The sequence below is a fragment of the Melospiza melodia genome, chromosome 2, assembly GCF_035770615.1.
Source record: "Melospiza melodia melodia isolate bMelMel2 chromosome 2, bMelMel2.pri, whole genome shotgun sequence".
NCBI lineage: Eukaryota > Metazoa > Chordata > Aves > Passeriformes > Passerellidae > Melospiza > Melospiza melodia.
This window is the reverse complement of record NC_086195.1, coordinates 69,200,575-69,216,622: the sequence shown is the minus strand read 5'-3', so window position 1 is coordinate 69,216,622 and position 16,048 is coordinate 69,200,575. Positions and strand designations below refer to the sequence as shown.

At 38.3% G+C, this 16,048-nt stretch overlaps 1 protein-coding gene across 13 annotated transcripts in view; it reads right to left on the bottom strand.

Moving 5' to 3' along the window:
* Positions 1 to 16,048, bottom strand: part of DLG2 (discs large MAGUK scaffold protein 2) — a 984,895-nt gene that overhangs the window by 956,337 nt on the left and 12,510 nt on the right. For all 13 annotated transcript variants that reach the window (XM_063148780.1, XM_063148803.1, XM_063148779.1 and 10 more), the window contains exon 3: positions 10,917 to 11,048. In XM_063148780.1, coding sequence (XP_063004850.1) covers positions 10,917 to 11,048 — 132 coding nt within the window. The remainder of the gene's footprint in view (positions 1 to 10,916; positions 11,049 to 16,048) is intronic.

Below are 16,048 nucleotides of genomic sequence, written 5' to 3'. Positions count from 1 at the left end.
TGGCTGCAAGAGCATTAAAACACCTTGAATTGGAGTTCAAAACACTGGAAACTCACAGGCACATGGGATGAACTTTATGTAGTAAAAGATGAACTATACTTACAAGGCCCTGACACATAGCAAATGTTTTCTCTGATCACACAAAAGCTTTAATGGAAATCATGACAAACTACTGGCGAGCAATCCAGAACATTTTGAAACAGAAAACACCACACTTACTGTGGACAAAATAAAATAATGCTAACAGATATACACATTTGAAATCAGTGTAACCACAAGATGTCACTCTAAACTTTACTTAGAGGAAGGGTTAGGCTACTTCAACTTTTAATAGAGTTCAAAGATACTTTTTTCAAACTATATTTTTAGTCTTCCACATTGCATTTACAAAACTTAAAACAAAAATTAATTGTTACATGTTAAACACTACTAAATGAGTGTGAGAAAGGCAGTCTACTACACCAAAACTTACTTTTAAATCCTCAAAAGGCAGGCTGGGTATAAAATTATAATGAGAATAAAAACAGAACAGCTTTTTGGTTTCAGGGGTGAAAAAGAATAAAGTTACATTTCAGTTCAACACTGAAGATCAAAAACAAGTCAAGAAAATGCAAAATTTGGGAGAAAATAGCCACTACACAGTTTGATCCTGTATCTATCCCTCTGTCTCACTGCAATTAGGTTGGATTTCTCCTGCTGTCTAATTACTATCTGCTTAGAAAGATACTCCATTTCCTTTGCAGTAGAAATCATCTAGTTTGTCTAAACCATCTAACTATTGGGATAAAAATCAGATCTAAGAGAAAGGAAGCAGTACTTTGGGAGCATCAGCATCTCTAAAAGCTCAGGCAGCAAAGGCTCATGTGGAAGTGTCCAACAGTTTTGACCTTGCTTTCAAACATGTGTTGTTAATACCATCACACAATGGAAATTGTGAAAAGAAGCTGCCTTTGCTATCCTTGAAGTCCAGGAAATCACGATGAAAAATTAACTCCAAAACACTGATAAGGTTGCCAAGGTACTTTCAAAGTTAGAAAGTGTCACACTTCAGGTGTATGGACACACATCACTTGTCCCTCTGCTGACACTTGATTTAGCATACAGAGTGGGCCTGCTCTGGGAAAGCTGCCTGAGCAACTTTGCATCATTTATCTGAGGAGCTGAAAGGCTGAGAGCAATAAGAAGATTTCTTGAGGGTTCTTTAGCTTAAGAGCATTAAATGACACCCTGGGAATTAAATCCTACCCCTGACTCCTACTGATAAGTCTCACTGAGGTCAGAAAGTCACATACACAGTAGTTTTCCAAAGTGATCACCCATCAGATGATCCTCATGTTTTAAGTACCCAAAATGAGACACTGAGACAGTCTTGCTGGAATGGTGACACTCCCTGTTGCAGCTGGAGCTGTGGTCAGACATGAGAAGTGGTGATGTATCAGGTCAGAAATGTCTCCAATCAGGCCTCGAAAAGAGGAAGATATTTTTACTTTTATTTCTCAGGGCTTCAGTACCACCTCTCACAGAATAAATAATGATAGGAAAGCAATGAATTAAATACTTGCTCATGAGCTGAGTCCTGCCCCTTCTGCACACTGAATGAAGCAGGATTTTTGAAGAAAACAAGTCTGAGGTCAAATAAATAAGAATTATCACACTATGTGTAGGTACAGGAATTGAACTCAGTTCACCAAAACTGGTTTAGTTACAACACTGCCCTCTGATCACTTACCTAATTCTCTTCACATAAGATGTGGTATTTCCAAACATTCTGCATAACACAAAATAACATAACAACATGTAATGATAATTATTATAAAAGCTATTTTCTATTTCTATAGCCTGGGGTCTTATGCAGTGGTGCCCTAATCACCTGTATCAACAGATATTCAGAGCCACACAACTGTGATTTCAAAATGAAGAGAGGAAAGAACACATTAAAGACATGAATTCAGTCTTCTTTGCAAAGAGCACCCAATTTTTCTCAGAGGCAGATCAGGGTGGCAGAACACAAACACAGAAAACAGACCTCAGGACAGAATGAACATGCAACAGGAATAAGGAACACAGTCTGCAGCATTTCTTGTCAAGACACTCTTTAATACTCAACAGAGCTCCTAAGCACAGAGTAATACCTGAACAAACTACAGCAGAAGCTTGAGATAAATGCAATATCCATGGTTACCTGCCAACAATATGTATAGATGAGCTCCTGTAAGTACTCTGTATATAGACATAGATATTCACAGATACATACAGGTATGTGTATCTAAGATTAAGCAGTTTACTTTGATGCATCTTACTGTTCAGTGCTCAATCCCAGCTGCACTTAAATTACTCCCATCAGTATTTTTCACAGACTCCCACAACACACTGGAAGCACAGGGTAAAGTAAAAAGAGTACTGAGATTCCAAAAGATCCACAGTGGTGGCACTAGGCAATAAACTTGGCTCATTTATAACAGCTTGAGAAACATAAGGTATAACACTCTTCAAGGCTAAAATTTCAAGGCTAAATTATTTTAAAATTATCATGCAGTTTCTTAAAAAGTTATAGTTACCAAACAACAGTCACATCACAGTCTAGCCTAAAATAACTCTGCAGACCAAAACATTAGCAAGAGAGAACAGCTCTGCTATTTTAGAGACAAAAATAAACATTGAGATTAGTGATGGAACAGCTTGCTCCAGATTATTTTCTTCCATTTTATTAGTAGATGTACAAACTACATTAGCAAGATATAAATCCAGTCTTTTTTTCTTCAGCACCAAAAGAAAATCATCTATCCCATTGTTCTTTTATATTCTGTCAGCCTGAAAAAGGAAACTGCATTATTCAAAATAAAACCAAATTATCTAAATGAATCTCTTAATAATTAGTCTCTAGTTCTCATCACAAACCAACAATAAAGGGCTATCCCTATTTAATGCAAAGAGAAATAAAAGCTTAACATTGGGACAGCAGCCACACAGTTACAGCTGTTGCAACTGCATTTTATAATTCTAATTATACACAGAATCCACATGGCCAAGAGGCACTTAAAAAAATAAAATAAAAACACCAAAAAACCAAACCCTACAGAAACAAAAACCAGCTTTTATTCCTTGCTGGATATTGAAAACTAACAACCTCAACACTTAGCACATAGCTCATATTAAAAATGGTTTATTGCTAATTGCTTCTGCATTTCTAATCACAAAAGTCCCCAAACGTTCCAAATTCCTTGTCTGAGATGTAAATGTTCTCATTCATGGGTTAAAAGGCAACAAAACAGAAGCAGAGGGTTGCATTAGGATTACAAGTGATTATGTATTAGCCAGGTTGTATCAGTGCTGTAATCGGTTTCTTCTTGTACTCAGCTAGGCTGAGAATCCAGGCACAGACCTGGGCTGGCATCTTCTGTTTATCAGAGCTCATCAGCATTCACTCCCATAAATGCAAGAGGTAGCAGAGCTTTGGTTTTGGGTTGAGGTCTTTCCTGATAATTCACAAGCTTTAAATATTTCAATTCTTTCAAATAAAAACTGATTTAGGGTACACATACAAGATTCCCACCTCTGGGCACACATCTTTCCTCGGGAAATGGCTTTAATATTAAGACACTGGCTACTCACATCACCAGGCTGGCCAGCAAGAACAGGGAGTACCATGTCTGGCTCTCTTTGCTCCTCATCTCTAACCAGTAAGAACATCACATTAACACCCAGTAAGTCCCAAAGACTAAAGCAATTCAGAGAAATATTTCAGTTCCCCCACTGTTGTCATCTTACTGCAGGGGTTCCATACCATTGTCTCCTTATCACAAAAGTTTCCTACCTTCTTGGTGTTTCTCGTGGACAGCTCCTCAGGGCACTGACTTTTTCTTCTTCACAAAGCAGCCACTGACTCCAGCTCCCCTCTCAACCAGCCACCCCACTCTTACAGCACTCTTCTTCTCATTGCTTACAGCTGTGGCCTGGTAAAGTCAGGCCTGTTCCCAACCTTTGATAATTGGCCCAGCTGCAACTCCTTAGTGTAGAAAGCAATCTTACCCCATCTTTATTTTCTTATATTCTATCCCCCTACACCCCATCACAGACTCAACTAAGAAAACCTGGGTAACATTTCAGACTTCAATGAAACACAAAGGCTGCCCAGAGAGGGTGCGGTCTCCTCCCCTGGAGATCTGCAAAAGCCATCTGAGCACAACTCTGAGAGATGTGCTCTAGGGAACCCTGCTTAGGCAGGGAGGCTGGGCTAGGGGATCTCCACTCGGGATACCAGTGGTCCATTCCAACCTGAGCCATTCTGTCAGTCTGTGAAACTCCCCTCTCTGGGTGTCTTCACTCCAATTCCTCTATAGCAACATGATGTCTGTCCATCTTCTTTCTCCACATGCATCCACCTGTCAGCTCTCACCAGTTAAATGTGGACCCTCTGCCCACTGTCAGTGCAACCTGAGAGAAGCAAAGAGGCCTTATTTCCTCTAAAGGATCTACAGGCACCATGGGTTGGGAGGAATTGTAAGAGATTGAGAGAAATTATAATAACGCAGGAAAAATTGCATTGCCATGGAAGCAAAAGCAGCAGTGGGCCAAAATCCACTAGAAACCACTTACAATAGATCTGCCTTTTTTCTTTCTTTTTAACAAGTAGTCCACTCCTTGTGACCAGACTTTCACTGGAAAATTGCAGGGGTTAGTTCCTCCAGCTGGCTGCAATCCAGCTCCCAGCTCATAGAAAAGAAAAATCACACAGCTTCAAACCATCCCAAAGATCGAGCACTACCTTTAGCTCTTTTGAGAGAGAGCACAGAATTTGCTTACTAAGAGAATTGGACTTCAAGAATAAAAGCAGCTGCAGCTGTCTTCAGGCAAAACAAAAGCTGCCCTTGAATTTAAATTTCAGTTCTGCTGTAATTTATGCTGCAACAAAGAAAGATGCCAGTTTGGGAAAGTAGGACTCTGTGCAAAGTAATAACAGGCTTCCCCATTGTCAGAGATGTCATTTGAGCATCTCTCAAATGTGACAGCACTGAAGAGGTTTTGCACATCTCTTTTGCTTCTTGACATTTTTAATAGTCAGGGAGGGTTTCAATATTTTTAGACACAGCTATAGAAGAATCTATTTCTCAGTCAGGGAAGGTCTGAATATAAATCTCAGAGAATCACCCCAACACAAGATGCCAAACAAGCAAAATCAACAGGGGTTTTATTCTTTGACTTCATGAACCATGGATGCAGGCCCTCAGCAAGAGGATTGCCTTATGTCCCTGGGCTGGACACAGGCTTGGCTGCACTGGGTTAACACCTGAGGAATCCAGTGCTGTTACTGTGGGTGAAACAGCCTGACATGATCAGAAACCAGCTCACTGAGAGTAAGTCTAGAGAGAAATGACATAGGAGACAAGCAACCTTACATCCAGGAGCACTGCAAGTAGTCGAGCACACAGAATACACGAGTGAGATAAAAACCATCTACTGAGAGCAAGCCTGGCAAGTATGAATAGGCAACACCCAGTTGTGCTTTCCTGTTGAAAAGTTTCCCAGCACAGCTGGGAAATTCATTTCATGTCCTTCTGGTCCTTAAAACACTGACACAGCACCGAGTATTGATACATGCTTCCTCCTAGGGACTGAGAAAGATGGGTAGTGGTGACAGTCACCATCGCCTCACCTCAGAAAGGTGACTGTCAAACAAATTCTCCACTTGCATTTCCTCAATACTAGCAGCTTTATCAGGAACCCTGTGGAATTAGACATTGCCTTGTTTTCTGTGGTGCTATGAATGTTAAATGTCTGCTCAAAGAAAAAAAGTACAAAAGAGGTCTTGGTGGTTGTGAAGAAAAGCCTGAAAATACGATAGCAGTGTTTCTTAAAGACAGATCACAGGAGCAGACAGTAATAACCTTCATTATTTAATAGCTTATTCCTATGCCTTTTGTGCAAATCTCAGCACTACCGTGTATGACCAGCACTCTATTTTTTGCATTTTCTGGCCTCTCAAACTCTTGTTCACACTACTTGGTACAGGCCCCATCTCCAGACCAGGATTGTGATGCAGGTCTGCTATTCTTATCTTGTGCCCTGCTTTTCATATATCTATATTCCCCAGTCCTGACCCATCTCCTTCCCCCTCTTCTCAAATTTCATTAAAAACTTTCTCCTTAAACACAACATGCCTAAACAAATTCCTTGCCCTTGCCTTACCACTGATCTCCTATATTTTCTTCTCCCCACGATATGGCCCACAGTATCATTATTCTTCTCAGCATTAAAGCCTATGCAATGTGGGGCCATTTTTCATCATTATTCTTAGTTGACATACCTGGCTATGCCTATCTAAATCTTCCTCATTTTTTATTCTTAGTTTTCTTTTTATGACAGTGACATGTTCCAACATTCCATCATTACCCCTATGATAGGTTCCTCTCCAGTTTTTTTTCATATCTAAACTATCCAGAAATTTAACCATGGCCCTAAGTGCAAAAGAAATGTCAATCCCAGGTCACAACTTTGTAGACACTGAGGTCAATCAAAGCAAGACAAATTCATAGGAAATCAAGCTCTTAGCTTGCTTCATGCTAGCTATAATAAATACTTGTATTTCTCAAGGAATACACTATTTTTAGTAGATACTTATATCCTAAAATAATTAAAATAAAGGGAAACTTGCTTTGGATCTCTGAAATGTCCTCTTTACATATTCAATCTGTCCTAGGCACCTTCCAGTAACATGGAAGAATGCAAGATTTAACTAGATCCCTGGAATTTTGGAGACTAATGTAATACTATTGAATTATACTTCCACTTCCATTTACACAATCTTTTAACAGAAGAGCAATATGAGATCGCAGAAAAATCATCTGAGTTCCTTTTTGACTTGGTTTAAGACATGATCACTCTTAAAAAGGATTGTTATAACAAGGTTTATTTAAAAGCGAGCTGGATGAGGAACAGAGTAAAAAGCCAGCCTACTGGAAATGTAACACTGTATCCTAAGTCTCCAAGTGCCGGCTGTGACACAGAGGATGAGTAAATTCTGTAACAGTAATGCTTGCTACAGCAATTTTTAAGATGAGCAGTTTCAGAATATCTGCCCTATTTTGAAAAAATGGTACAATAACATTTAAAACAAAAGGTGATGCATATTTTAATTAGAAATATGGCATTTTAAAATTCAGGCAAAGTTACACAAGCATGAGAAAAAACATGAGACGTGGTTTCAAAGTCCACAGGAAATACGTCACTGAGTGCAGATTGGGTTTATCCGAATTTCAGAAAAACCTATGGAGATTAGTTTTTACCTAATACTGCATAAGATGATTACAGTTATTTGTGGCACTTTAATTCCTACTAGAAACAAAATGATGTTTTATGGAGATGTATCTACAAAAAAACCCCAAACAACCCTGACATAAACCTCTTTTATCCATTCTCATTCCACAGAACCACCCTCTAAGCTCTGGAATCATGCACTTTTCTTAATGAAATGAAGGCTAGACAAATATGTAGCAGAGGTTTCTCCAAATAAATTGTACTAAACTATGTACTGCATTATTAAAATTTATTAAGTTTCCTAAAGAACAGAACTAGAATGAGAAATTTTTGGCTGCTCTAACACATCCAGATGACTATTATTACTCTCTTTCATGATTTCTCTTTTTTATCTCTGCAAGATATCTCCAAGATGCCCCATTTTGAGACAATCCCAACAAATGAGACATTTGGATTTTTGGAGGTTTTATTTCCTCTTCCTTTTAAAAATGTTCACATCAGCACATGTGCTACAATTTAAGAGAACCTTGTGATTTTACTATCAGCTAGCTAAAGATGAACCTACAAAAAGAAAAATCCTTACAAGGTCCCAACAACAGCATAACTCCTCACTGCCCATATAAGAGTGGGTAAATTCCTCCTGGAGAATGAAATCTAGAATTAACTTCAGAGTAATGTCAATATCTAAATTCATGTTCTTCCCCTTGAAGCATGCTCCTTCTGAAGAGTTGCTCCTCCTCCCTCCTCTTAGGGCTGGATTTTCAAAGCATTGTGTTTGGGCCACTGGAGTGTAAGTGGGACTCCAGAGACTGCAGTTCCACACGTCACTTTGAAAATGTGCCTCTTAGCAACTAACTCAGCTGTCACTGAGCACAGCCACTCTAGCAAGAGGTCCAGGAACAAGAACAGCCCAAAGGGAGAAGGGAATGCTTTTAAATCCTAATTAAAATATAAAAAGGCAATCCTTCAATAACCCTTCTGTAAATCACTTGCAGAACTTTTCCTTACATGATTGTGGTGGCTTCTTGCATGTGTAGAATATATGCAAGAAAAATACTGAATCTTCCTTTTTCTCATGTTACCCCACTGTTCAGTTGTCCACATTTAATTTTTATGAAACAAATTGAAGATAAAAATAGTCAGACACATTGAGAAGCCAAGTTCAAAGATGGCTGAATCAAATCAGCATAATCACACAAGCACAAATTTGAGAATAAAAAGGAGCTAGACAACATGAGATTTGAAAACTGACTAATATTATTATTTTTCTTTATCTGTTCTTGTTGTACTCAGTTTACGACATCCAACAGATTTTTAAAGCCTTTTGGAAGTTAACGAGAACTGAAACGTAAAAGGGCAGAGATGGCTACAACGGATAAATTTATTTGTAAAGGAACCAAAGTCCACTGAAGCCGTGGGACCTACAAGAACTGAATTTGGCACATAATTCTATGTTAACTTTATTCCTGGTAAGAACGTGCATCTCTGCATCCAGATTAATGGTTCTGTACAAAAATCACATTTTTCATTAGTAGTTACACAGCCTAAATATTCAAAAGGTCAATCATTCTGGATAAAACCAATATTTGACAGCTATATATATATATTGAGAGAGAGCTTTGGAAAGCAATAAACTTTCACAGTCTGGAAATTAAGTCTCATTAAGATCAGGCACAGAAAAATGGACACTTTCAAGACCATTAGACATTCTGTAAATATAAAAGACATAGGAAGATTAGCAGTACAGTACTTAAGAAGAGACCAGAAGCTCTGCCTTGGTTATTCCTTTGTGTGGTGGTCTAATTTATAGGTGAATAGAAAATCTATGCCATGAAGCTAAACCAGATGTTATGGAAGTGAGGGTCTTTTTAAATACTAATTATGCAAGAATCTCATTGATTGTGCAATAACATCATCTGCCACACTTAAAGTGTGTGGGATGTCTCCTCTCATGGAGAGGAGCAACAAACCAAATGTAATAATGAGAAACTTTGAACACGTCTCACAATCCCCAAATTTCTTCTATAAAAGGAAGTGTTTCAGAAGAAAGGAAAGACATCTAAAGGCCCACAAATTAAAATGCTAACTTCTGTAACACCATGCTTCTCAATCTGTTATTGCAGCAATCAAAGGATGTAAGTTGTTCTTTGGATTCAACCTTACTGTAGCTATAATCACTTTTTCATTTCTAACGTGTAATACATCAACAGATATTGTAGTGTAGCCACACACAAAGCACACATGTTGTTACAATACTCTGAAGTATTCTAATTATTTCAAATAGTGCAGGAGTAAATGTACAGCTAATGTCACTTCTATGACTAGTGTATTTCTTCAGTACACATTTCTATATCCATAGTCACCTTCATAAAAACAATATGGAAAAGTACAATTTTTTTTTTCTCTCCTTATTTTCAAATCTATTTACAACTATTTGGTAAATTCAATTATTAATCCCTTTCCTTTTTTTAAGGCATACAGAGCAATTGAAATTATGTAGAGTTTATAAAATAAAGCTAATAACCTGAAAGAAGCTAAGAAAAGTTACAAGTAAAATAGCACTAACGTGAATAAATTCTATTTGCAGGAAATGTTACAGACTGGTAATACACACTTTCTACAAATGCTACAGGAATTCCTGAAACTAGTCCCAGGCCTCCATTGTCTTCACAGTAATAATGCATTATTGATGTGCTTCCACTTTTATGACACAATCAAAATTTTTCCATAACTGGTCCTGACTGTAGCTTCGCAGGAAACACAGTTGATACACTGGCTTCAAACAGCCATAAGTTGAAGGCATGTGTGCTTCCACAGACATAATTTGTGGTAGGAAATGCACCCTTGGGATGAGCGCCTCACAAAATGTATCTGTGTGGGAAGGAAGGGCCATGCAATGTGAGCAAGGGGGCAGAGGGAGGTAGAGCAAGGGAGATGCACAGTTGCAGTCACCACTTCCCATCAGCTCAGGCACAGCACAAGGAACAAAGGAATGCCAAGGCAAACATATACGACCTTGATAACATTATCTATAATAACTTATGGAGGTTGCTTTATACAAAGCTCCAAAACAACACGCACTTGATTTTAACATCATTTACAAGATGAAATGGGGATCTTCAAGTCAGTGGAAGAAAGCCTGAGTGATACACCAGCACATCTATTTGAACACTGTGACATCACATGAATGGGAACATTCTGCCAAACCGTGTCCTGGAACAATTGTCTTAACTCAGTTTTGAGTTTCTCTGCTGACACTTTTCACAAAAGCATAATTTAAAAGACACAAACATTTTCAATGCTACTTGGTGCCAGTGAAATCAATTAAACTTTGGCCATTTACCTGTGAAGATGGCTTCATCTTCAGCTTTGCATAAACAGTTATATCTTACTCTGATTCTGTATCTTCCATTAAATAAAACAAAACAGCAAGGTTTAGGTGTAATTATTCAATACTTTAACTTGTTTTAGGTTTCTGTTACTTTCCTTCTCTGCAAGTAAGAAAATACTTTAAAATATCAGTACAATGAGTTTCTGCTCAGAGAACCTGTAAGGATCATCTCTACATGCTTTTCAGCATCAACACAAATAAAAGAGTTACTAGGTCTGACCAAGCTCTGGCCTCCAAGAGATTGCACCTAGTATTAAACATTAGTACCTACCTAGAAGTGCCTGAAACAAGCTGCTCTTAAAGATGCCCATCACCTTTCTGATGGCTTTTTTCAGCTGTTGCTCTTCTGGCTTCCGTAGTTTTTTGCAATATTCTTCCAGCAGTACTAAAGCTCGGTCAGTATCTAAATAAAGAAAAAACAACACCAGCACAATGTCTTTATTGGCTCTGAAAAGTATCTAAGTGTTTAAATGTTAACTACACATTTTGAGAGACACTGTTCACACAGATAAGCAGCATTCACAGGAAGTGTTTATAGAATTGTAACAGTACTATTGCTGGAAAAGATCTACAAGATCATTGAGTCCAACTGTTAAATCAGCACCACCATGTTCCCCAGCAAACCACGTCCCCAAGTGCCACATCCCCATGCCTTTGGAACACCTCCAGGGATGGTGATGTTACTGCTTGCTGTCACTAGCTGTATATCACAAACATATGCATATGGGAAAACGATCTTTGGAATAGCATCTATAACAAGTGCTCAACTTCCATTTATCCAAAGCCATCTGGAAACTATAGGGCCAGGACCAAATTACAACTTGCAGAAGCCACAAAATTATAGACAATAACCATTACAGAAACCCATGCAGGAAAACTGGCCTTAAAACATATTCAGAGAAGACATGAAAGTGTTTGCTTTGCATCTGCAGCACTCACTTCTCTGACTGACAAATGTGTATCTGAAAGGCAGGTGTCCAAGAGTGAGGCTGGTTTTTTCTATTCCCTCAATACATAAAATCACTATCTACCTCTTTGGTAAATGAGGCTTTGATAGCAGACTTTCATCCATGTGCTGGCTCAAAGAGAGCAATCCAGCCTTTCTGTAAGAGCCCAGAGGAGGAAAGCTTTGTTTCTCCTGCTGCTATTATCTTTGTGCAGTCACTTGCCAAGAGCACGAATAGCATGCAAAATTGCATGAAATCCAAACATCACCATCTTACAGAGAAGAAAACAGAGGAACATGGAGAATCCGACCTCATCTGTCCTTCTCCCCCATCACAGTTGATTCCAGAAACGTACATGAGCATATGTATGACACTTAGATATTGGCACATGCTTTTGTAATTGTATTGCCACCTTATTTTCAGTAAGATTCCCAAACACTTAAACCGCCTCTCTCCTCCCAATTAATAATTACAAGCAAGTGCCTCAATCTAAACTTCTCCCATTAGAGTTCAATGAAAGTCTCATTACTAGGAGAGGGTCAGATTCCTCTGGTTAGAGTAAACACAAAGTAATGTAAAATGCTTGGAAAGGCAATAAAGATCACTTCTATAATTCTTTTTTACTAAATAACTAAAATAAAGCTCCTTTTTAACTGTATAAAGATTGACTGTCTTTGTTCAGGGTCTTGAAGACTCCCTGCATTATAGGCCTTGGGAAGTGACAACCAGATGAGTTCACACTGGGGCAGATACATGACTTGGATTCTGTAATCTGATCAAATTCTCAAATTTAAAAAGGGGAAAATTTTAATAAATCAATAAAGTCTAAAAAGAGGCAATGTTTTTTCTTTCTCCTCACAGAAATTCTACCTGGTCACAAGCATTTTATCAGATAAATAAAAAACATAATGAATAAAAAGGAATATTATTTAAACATTTTCATATGTGTACAGACATGTATATATACATATATAGAATCATTAAGGTTGGAAAAGACCTCCAAGATCATTGAGTCCAACCTATGTACATATCACATAGACAGGAAGATTAGGGAACACTTTATAGCAGTCTAGCCATTATAATGGAGGAGCTCACAATTCTCTGCTTTGATCCCCCCTTGAGGGGTCTCCAAGAGGAACTCCTTTCTATGATGGCTGTCCTTGGGGCAGGTAAGGATTAGGCAATTGCACTTAGGACCACTTACAACCCACGCAAAGAGAGAGAGATCAGCTCTTTTAAGGCCACATCACAATACTTCAGCTGGGCTTCCATCAAGTCATCCAAACCAAAAGCACAGGCTTGAAACAAAGCCCTGGATCCAAGTGGGCTATGGTTGGGTACAAAGAGCTACTTCTGCATGTAAGCTCAGCTTCTTTTGCTTTTAAAACCCCAATTACATCTTTTACTGACCTCATGATGACCGTGCCTGACCCACCTGAGACACCTGCACATTCATTGATACACTGAACCTTCTGGCCACCCTCAATAAAATAATTAGTCCATGGGTTGGAAAAGCATGGGTTGGAATCAGTAATTCACCTTCTCCCAAGTACAGACATGCATATGTGATGAATCCATGGTTACTTCTAGTAAAGTGAAGCCACAGAGTGGTGGAAAACCACTGCAAAGTATCCAGTACTGAGGGTGTGTTTTAAGAGTAGACTGACAAACCAGGAAAAAGGGATGTGAATGCCTCTTTCACACCAGGGATATCACACTCTCTTTCTTAGTGACTTGGTGAAGCATACTGACATTCCCTCCTTTATTAATCATTCCTTTCCTAAAGTGTACAGCTTGTATTTTTAAAAGTACAATGCTACAAAAAGTAGTATCCCTTAAGGATATGAGCAGTTTTTATTTTCAGTTGAAGTATTATTTTTCAATTCATGAAGATGCAAAGACCACTTAAGTTGCTACTTTTTTTTTGTTGACCCCAGAAGAGTCCTAAACTCTACAAAGTAAACAACTAGCAACAGAGTACAGCTCTAGTGCTAAATCTAAATCCCAGATCAAGTGATGATCTTCCTGCCTAATTTTCCTCTCTAGCTTTAATAGGATACATTAATTTTTACTCCATCCCTAAGCTCCAGCATGGAGTTGCATCCTTTTCCTGCACAGTCTCACTTGGCAGCAGTGTATCTAGCTTTCCAAATAACCTGCAATGTGCTGGGTGATTCAATCAGGATACCCAGGCATATCTTGACCAAGGATTACTTCAGCATGTCAGGGAGGGGGGGCTGTGCAAACACTGCTGCTGGAGTACTCCTGAAAAGCCAAGAGAATTATGGAGACTACTTGAATCTCCAGTCAATTTCTTACCAGGTTAGGCTTATAAAAAAAGAACTTTTCCCCTTTCTTGATGAACTGTCCTGTTTATAAATTACTCAAAACTAAACTCTCATATAGATTTGACAGTATTTAGCATGCTGGGGCACAGTCCTCTTCAACACCAGCACAGCACATTCCTACCTCTGCACAACACAAAGCAATAGGAAATAATGTAATAAAATGGCTCAGCTGAAAAATGCTGAGTACTCTCCCCAAAATAATAACCATTGTCAACTCCCAGCCATACCCAACACAGATGAGGACATCCAGTATTTTTTTTCTTTTGCAGCTACAAAGCTTAAGTACTATCTGGTTGCAAGAATGGACTGCAGCACAATACTCAAATAAGAACCATATTCTCTGCCACCCAATTAAGTGGAAGTTTCTGAATTCCCACACATTCTTTTCATCAAGAAGAATGAGAGATTGGTGGCTTTCCCGAGGGGCTGGATCACTGTAATATTATGGTATTCAATAAACCACACAGTTAATTCATAGCAGCCTGTACCTCACAGAGTATATCAGAAATGCAACCAAAAAACATTTGTCCTATGGGATCACTAGTCTCCAGTACTGATACCAAAGCCAAATCCAAGCAAGACAACAAATCCACTGAACACACAATTTAATATCCCAAGAGGTGGGACTCTATGTGGATCCTGAGTAGGTCCTTTGTCTGTGAACAAAAGAGCACTGAAAAGTCAGCATCAGCTGTGCCCCATGAGGCCTGCTGGACATAGATCTATTTTTTCTTTTTTTTTACCGCTTCTTTGTATTTTATGACACTATTTCTGAATTGATCCTATTGGCTTTGGAAGAGGACTTTTATAAGAACCATTCAGAAAATAGAGTCCTACAAAAACATGCTTATGTTCTTACAGTCAGTAAATGCATTATTGTTTTGTTTAAATAAATCATACTCAAACCATCTTAATACAATTGTAAGGAAAAAAAAACCAGCTTTTTCAGTCCTACAGGATCTTTTCCAAGTAGTTATCAGTTAACCCAAACTAACTCACAATTGTGTAAATTTTATTGCTTTATCACTTCACAATTTTTAAGCAGTTCAGGAATGTTTGTGGTTTGTTACTGATCAGGGAATGGGTAATTGCTACAATACAGCAAATCAGAGATATGTAATATGGACATAAAACTACAAATAACTTTGTTTACTGGACTCTCTCACAAAACTTCCCTTCCTCTATCAATCTAAAGTTCTTATCACATAAGGAATTACTCAATTTTTCTTCTACAGAATGAGTCTCTGCTTAATGTATTCATCTATGTAAGAATCAAAGAAGATGCAAACCCTTTTCTCAGGGTTATTATACTAGATGGGATCATTACACAATACACCACACATTATAGTACCCCCACTGTATAGATTTTTCTGTAAAGTTGATTTTTAAAGTTCAATAAAAACCCAAGTTATATTTTAACGAAGCATAACTTCAGTATATCTTACAGACAAAAAGTTTTCTGGGGATACTGTCAAAAAGAAATGAAACTATATGTCCAAGAACATACAGAGGAAGGTGTACTATATATCAGGAGAAATTAAATTCTCACCAATAAATTGTTTTCCTAAAGCATTGCTCTTAAAATGTAAGCCACACATATGAAAGACTAAATTTTATAATTATGCACAATTAAAAAATACTGCAATAATTTTATCATCTACTTTGCTAAAATGATGCCAAAATTAATTCCATCTACTTCTCAGGGTCCATATCTGAGACCTGGATTCCACTTGCAATACTAACCAGTACCTTGAAGCAGAATGACTCCCTTCCTCTGGTGATGCTTTCTATGTTCTCATGTTTTGCAAGCATGTTTTTAGAATCACTTTGAAACTCCCTGCAGGCAAGGAGACACCACACTCACTGCAGCATTTACAGCAGAGTCCTGGTAGAGCTGAAGCATCTGCAGCTCTGCTGGTGTGGACAGTTGAGTTGATTAAAACGTTTTTGTGCCATCATATAGGACTGAGGATGACACAGCCCTGCCTGCACATAGCAGGTCACACACCGCACCACAAGACAGACCCCAGAAACAAGTTTCTTAAATATCTCCCAGGTGTTTATGCACACCATTTATCCTTCAGATGAACTAAATATACTACACCTGG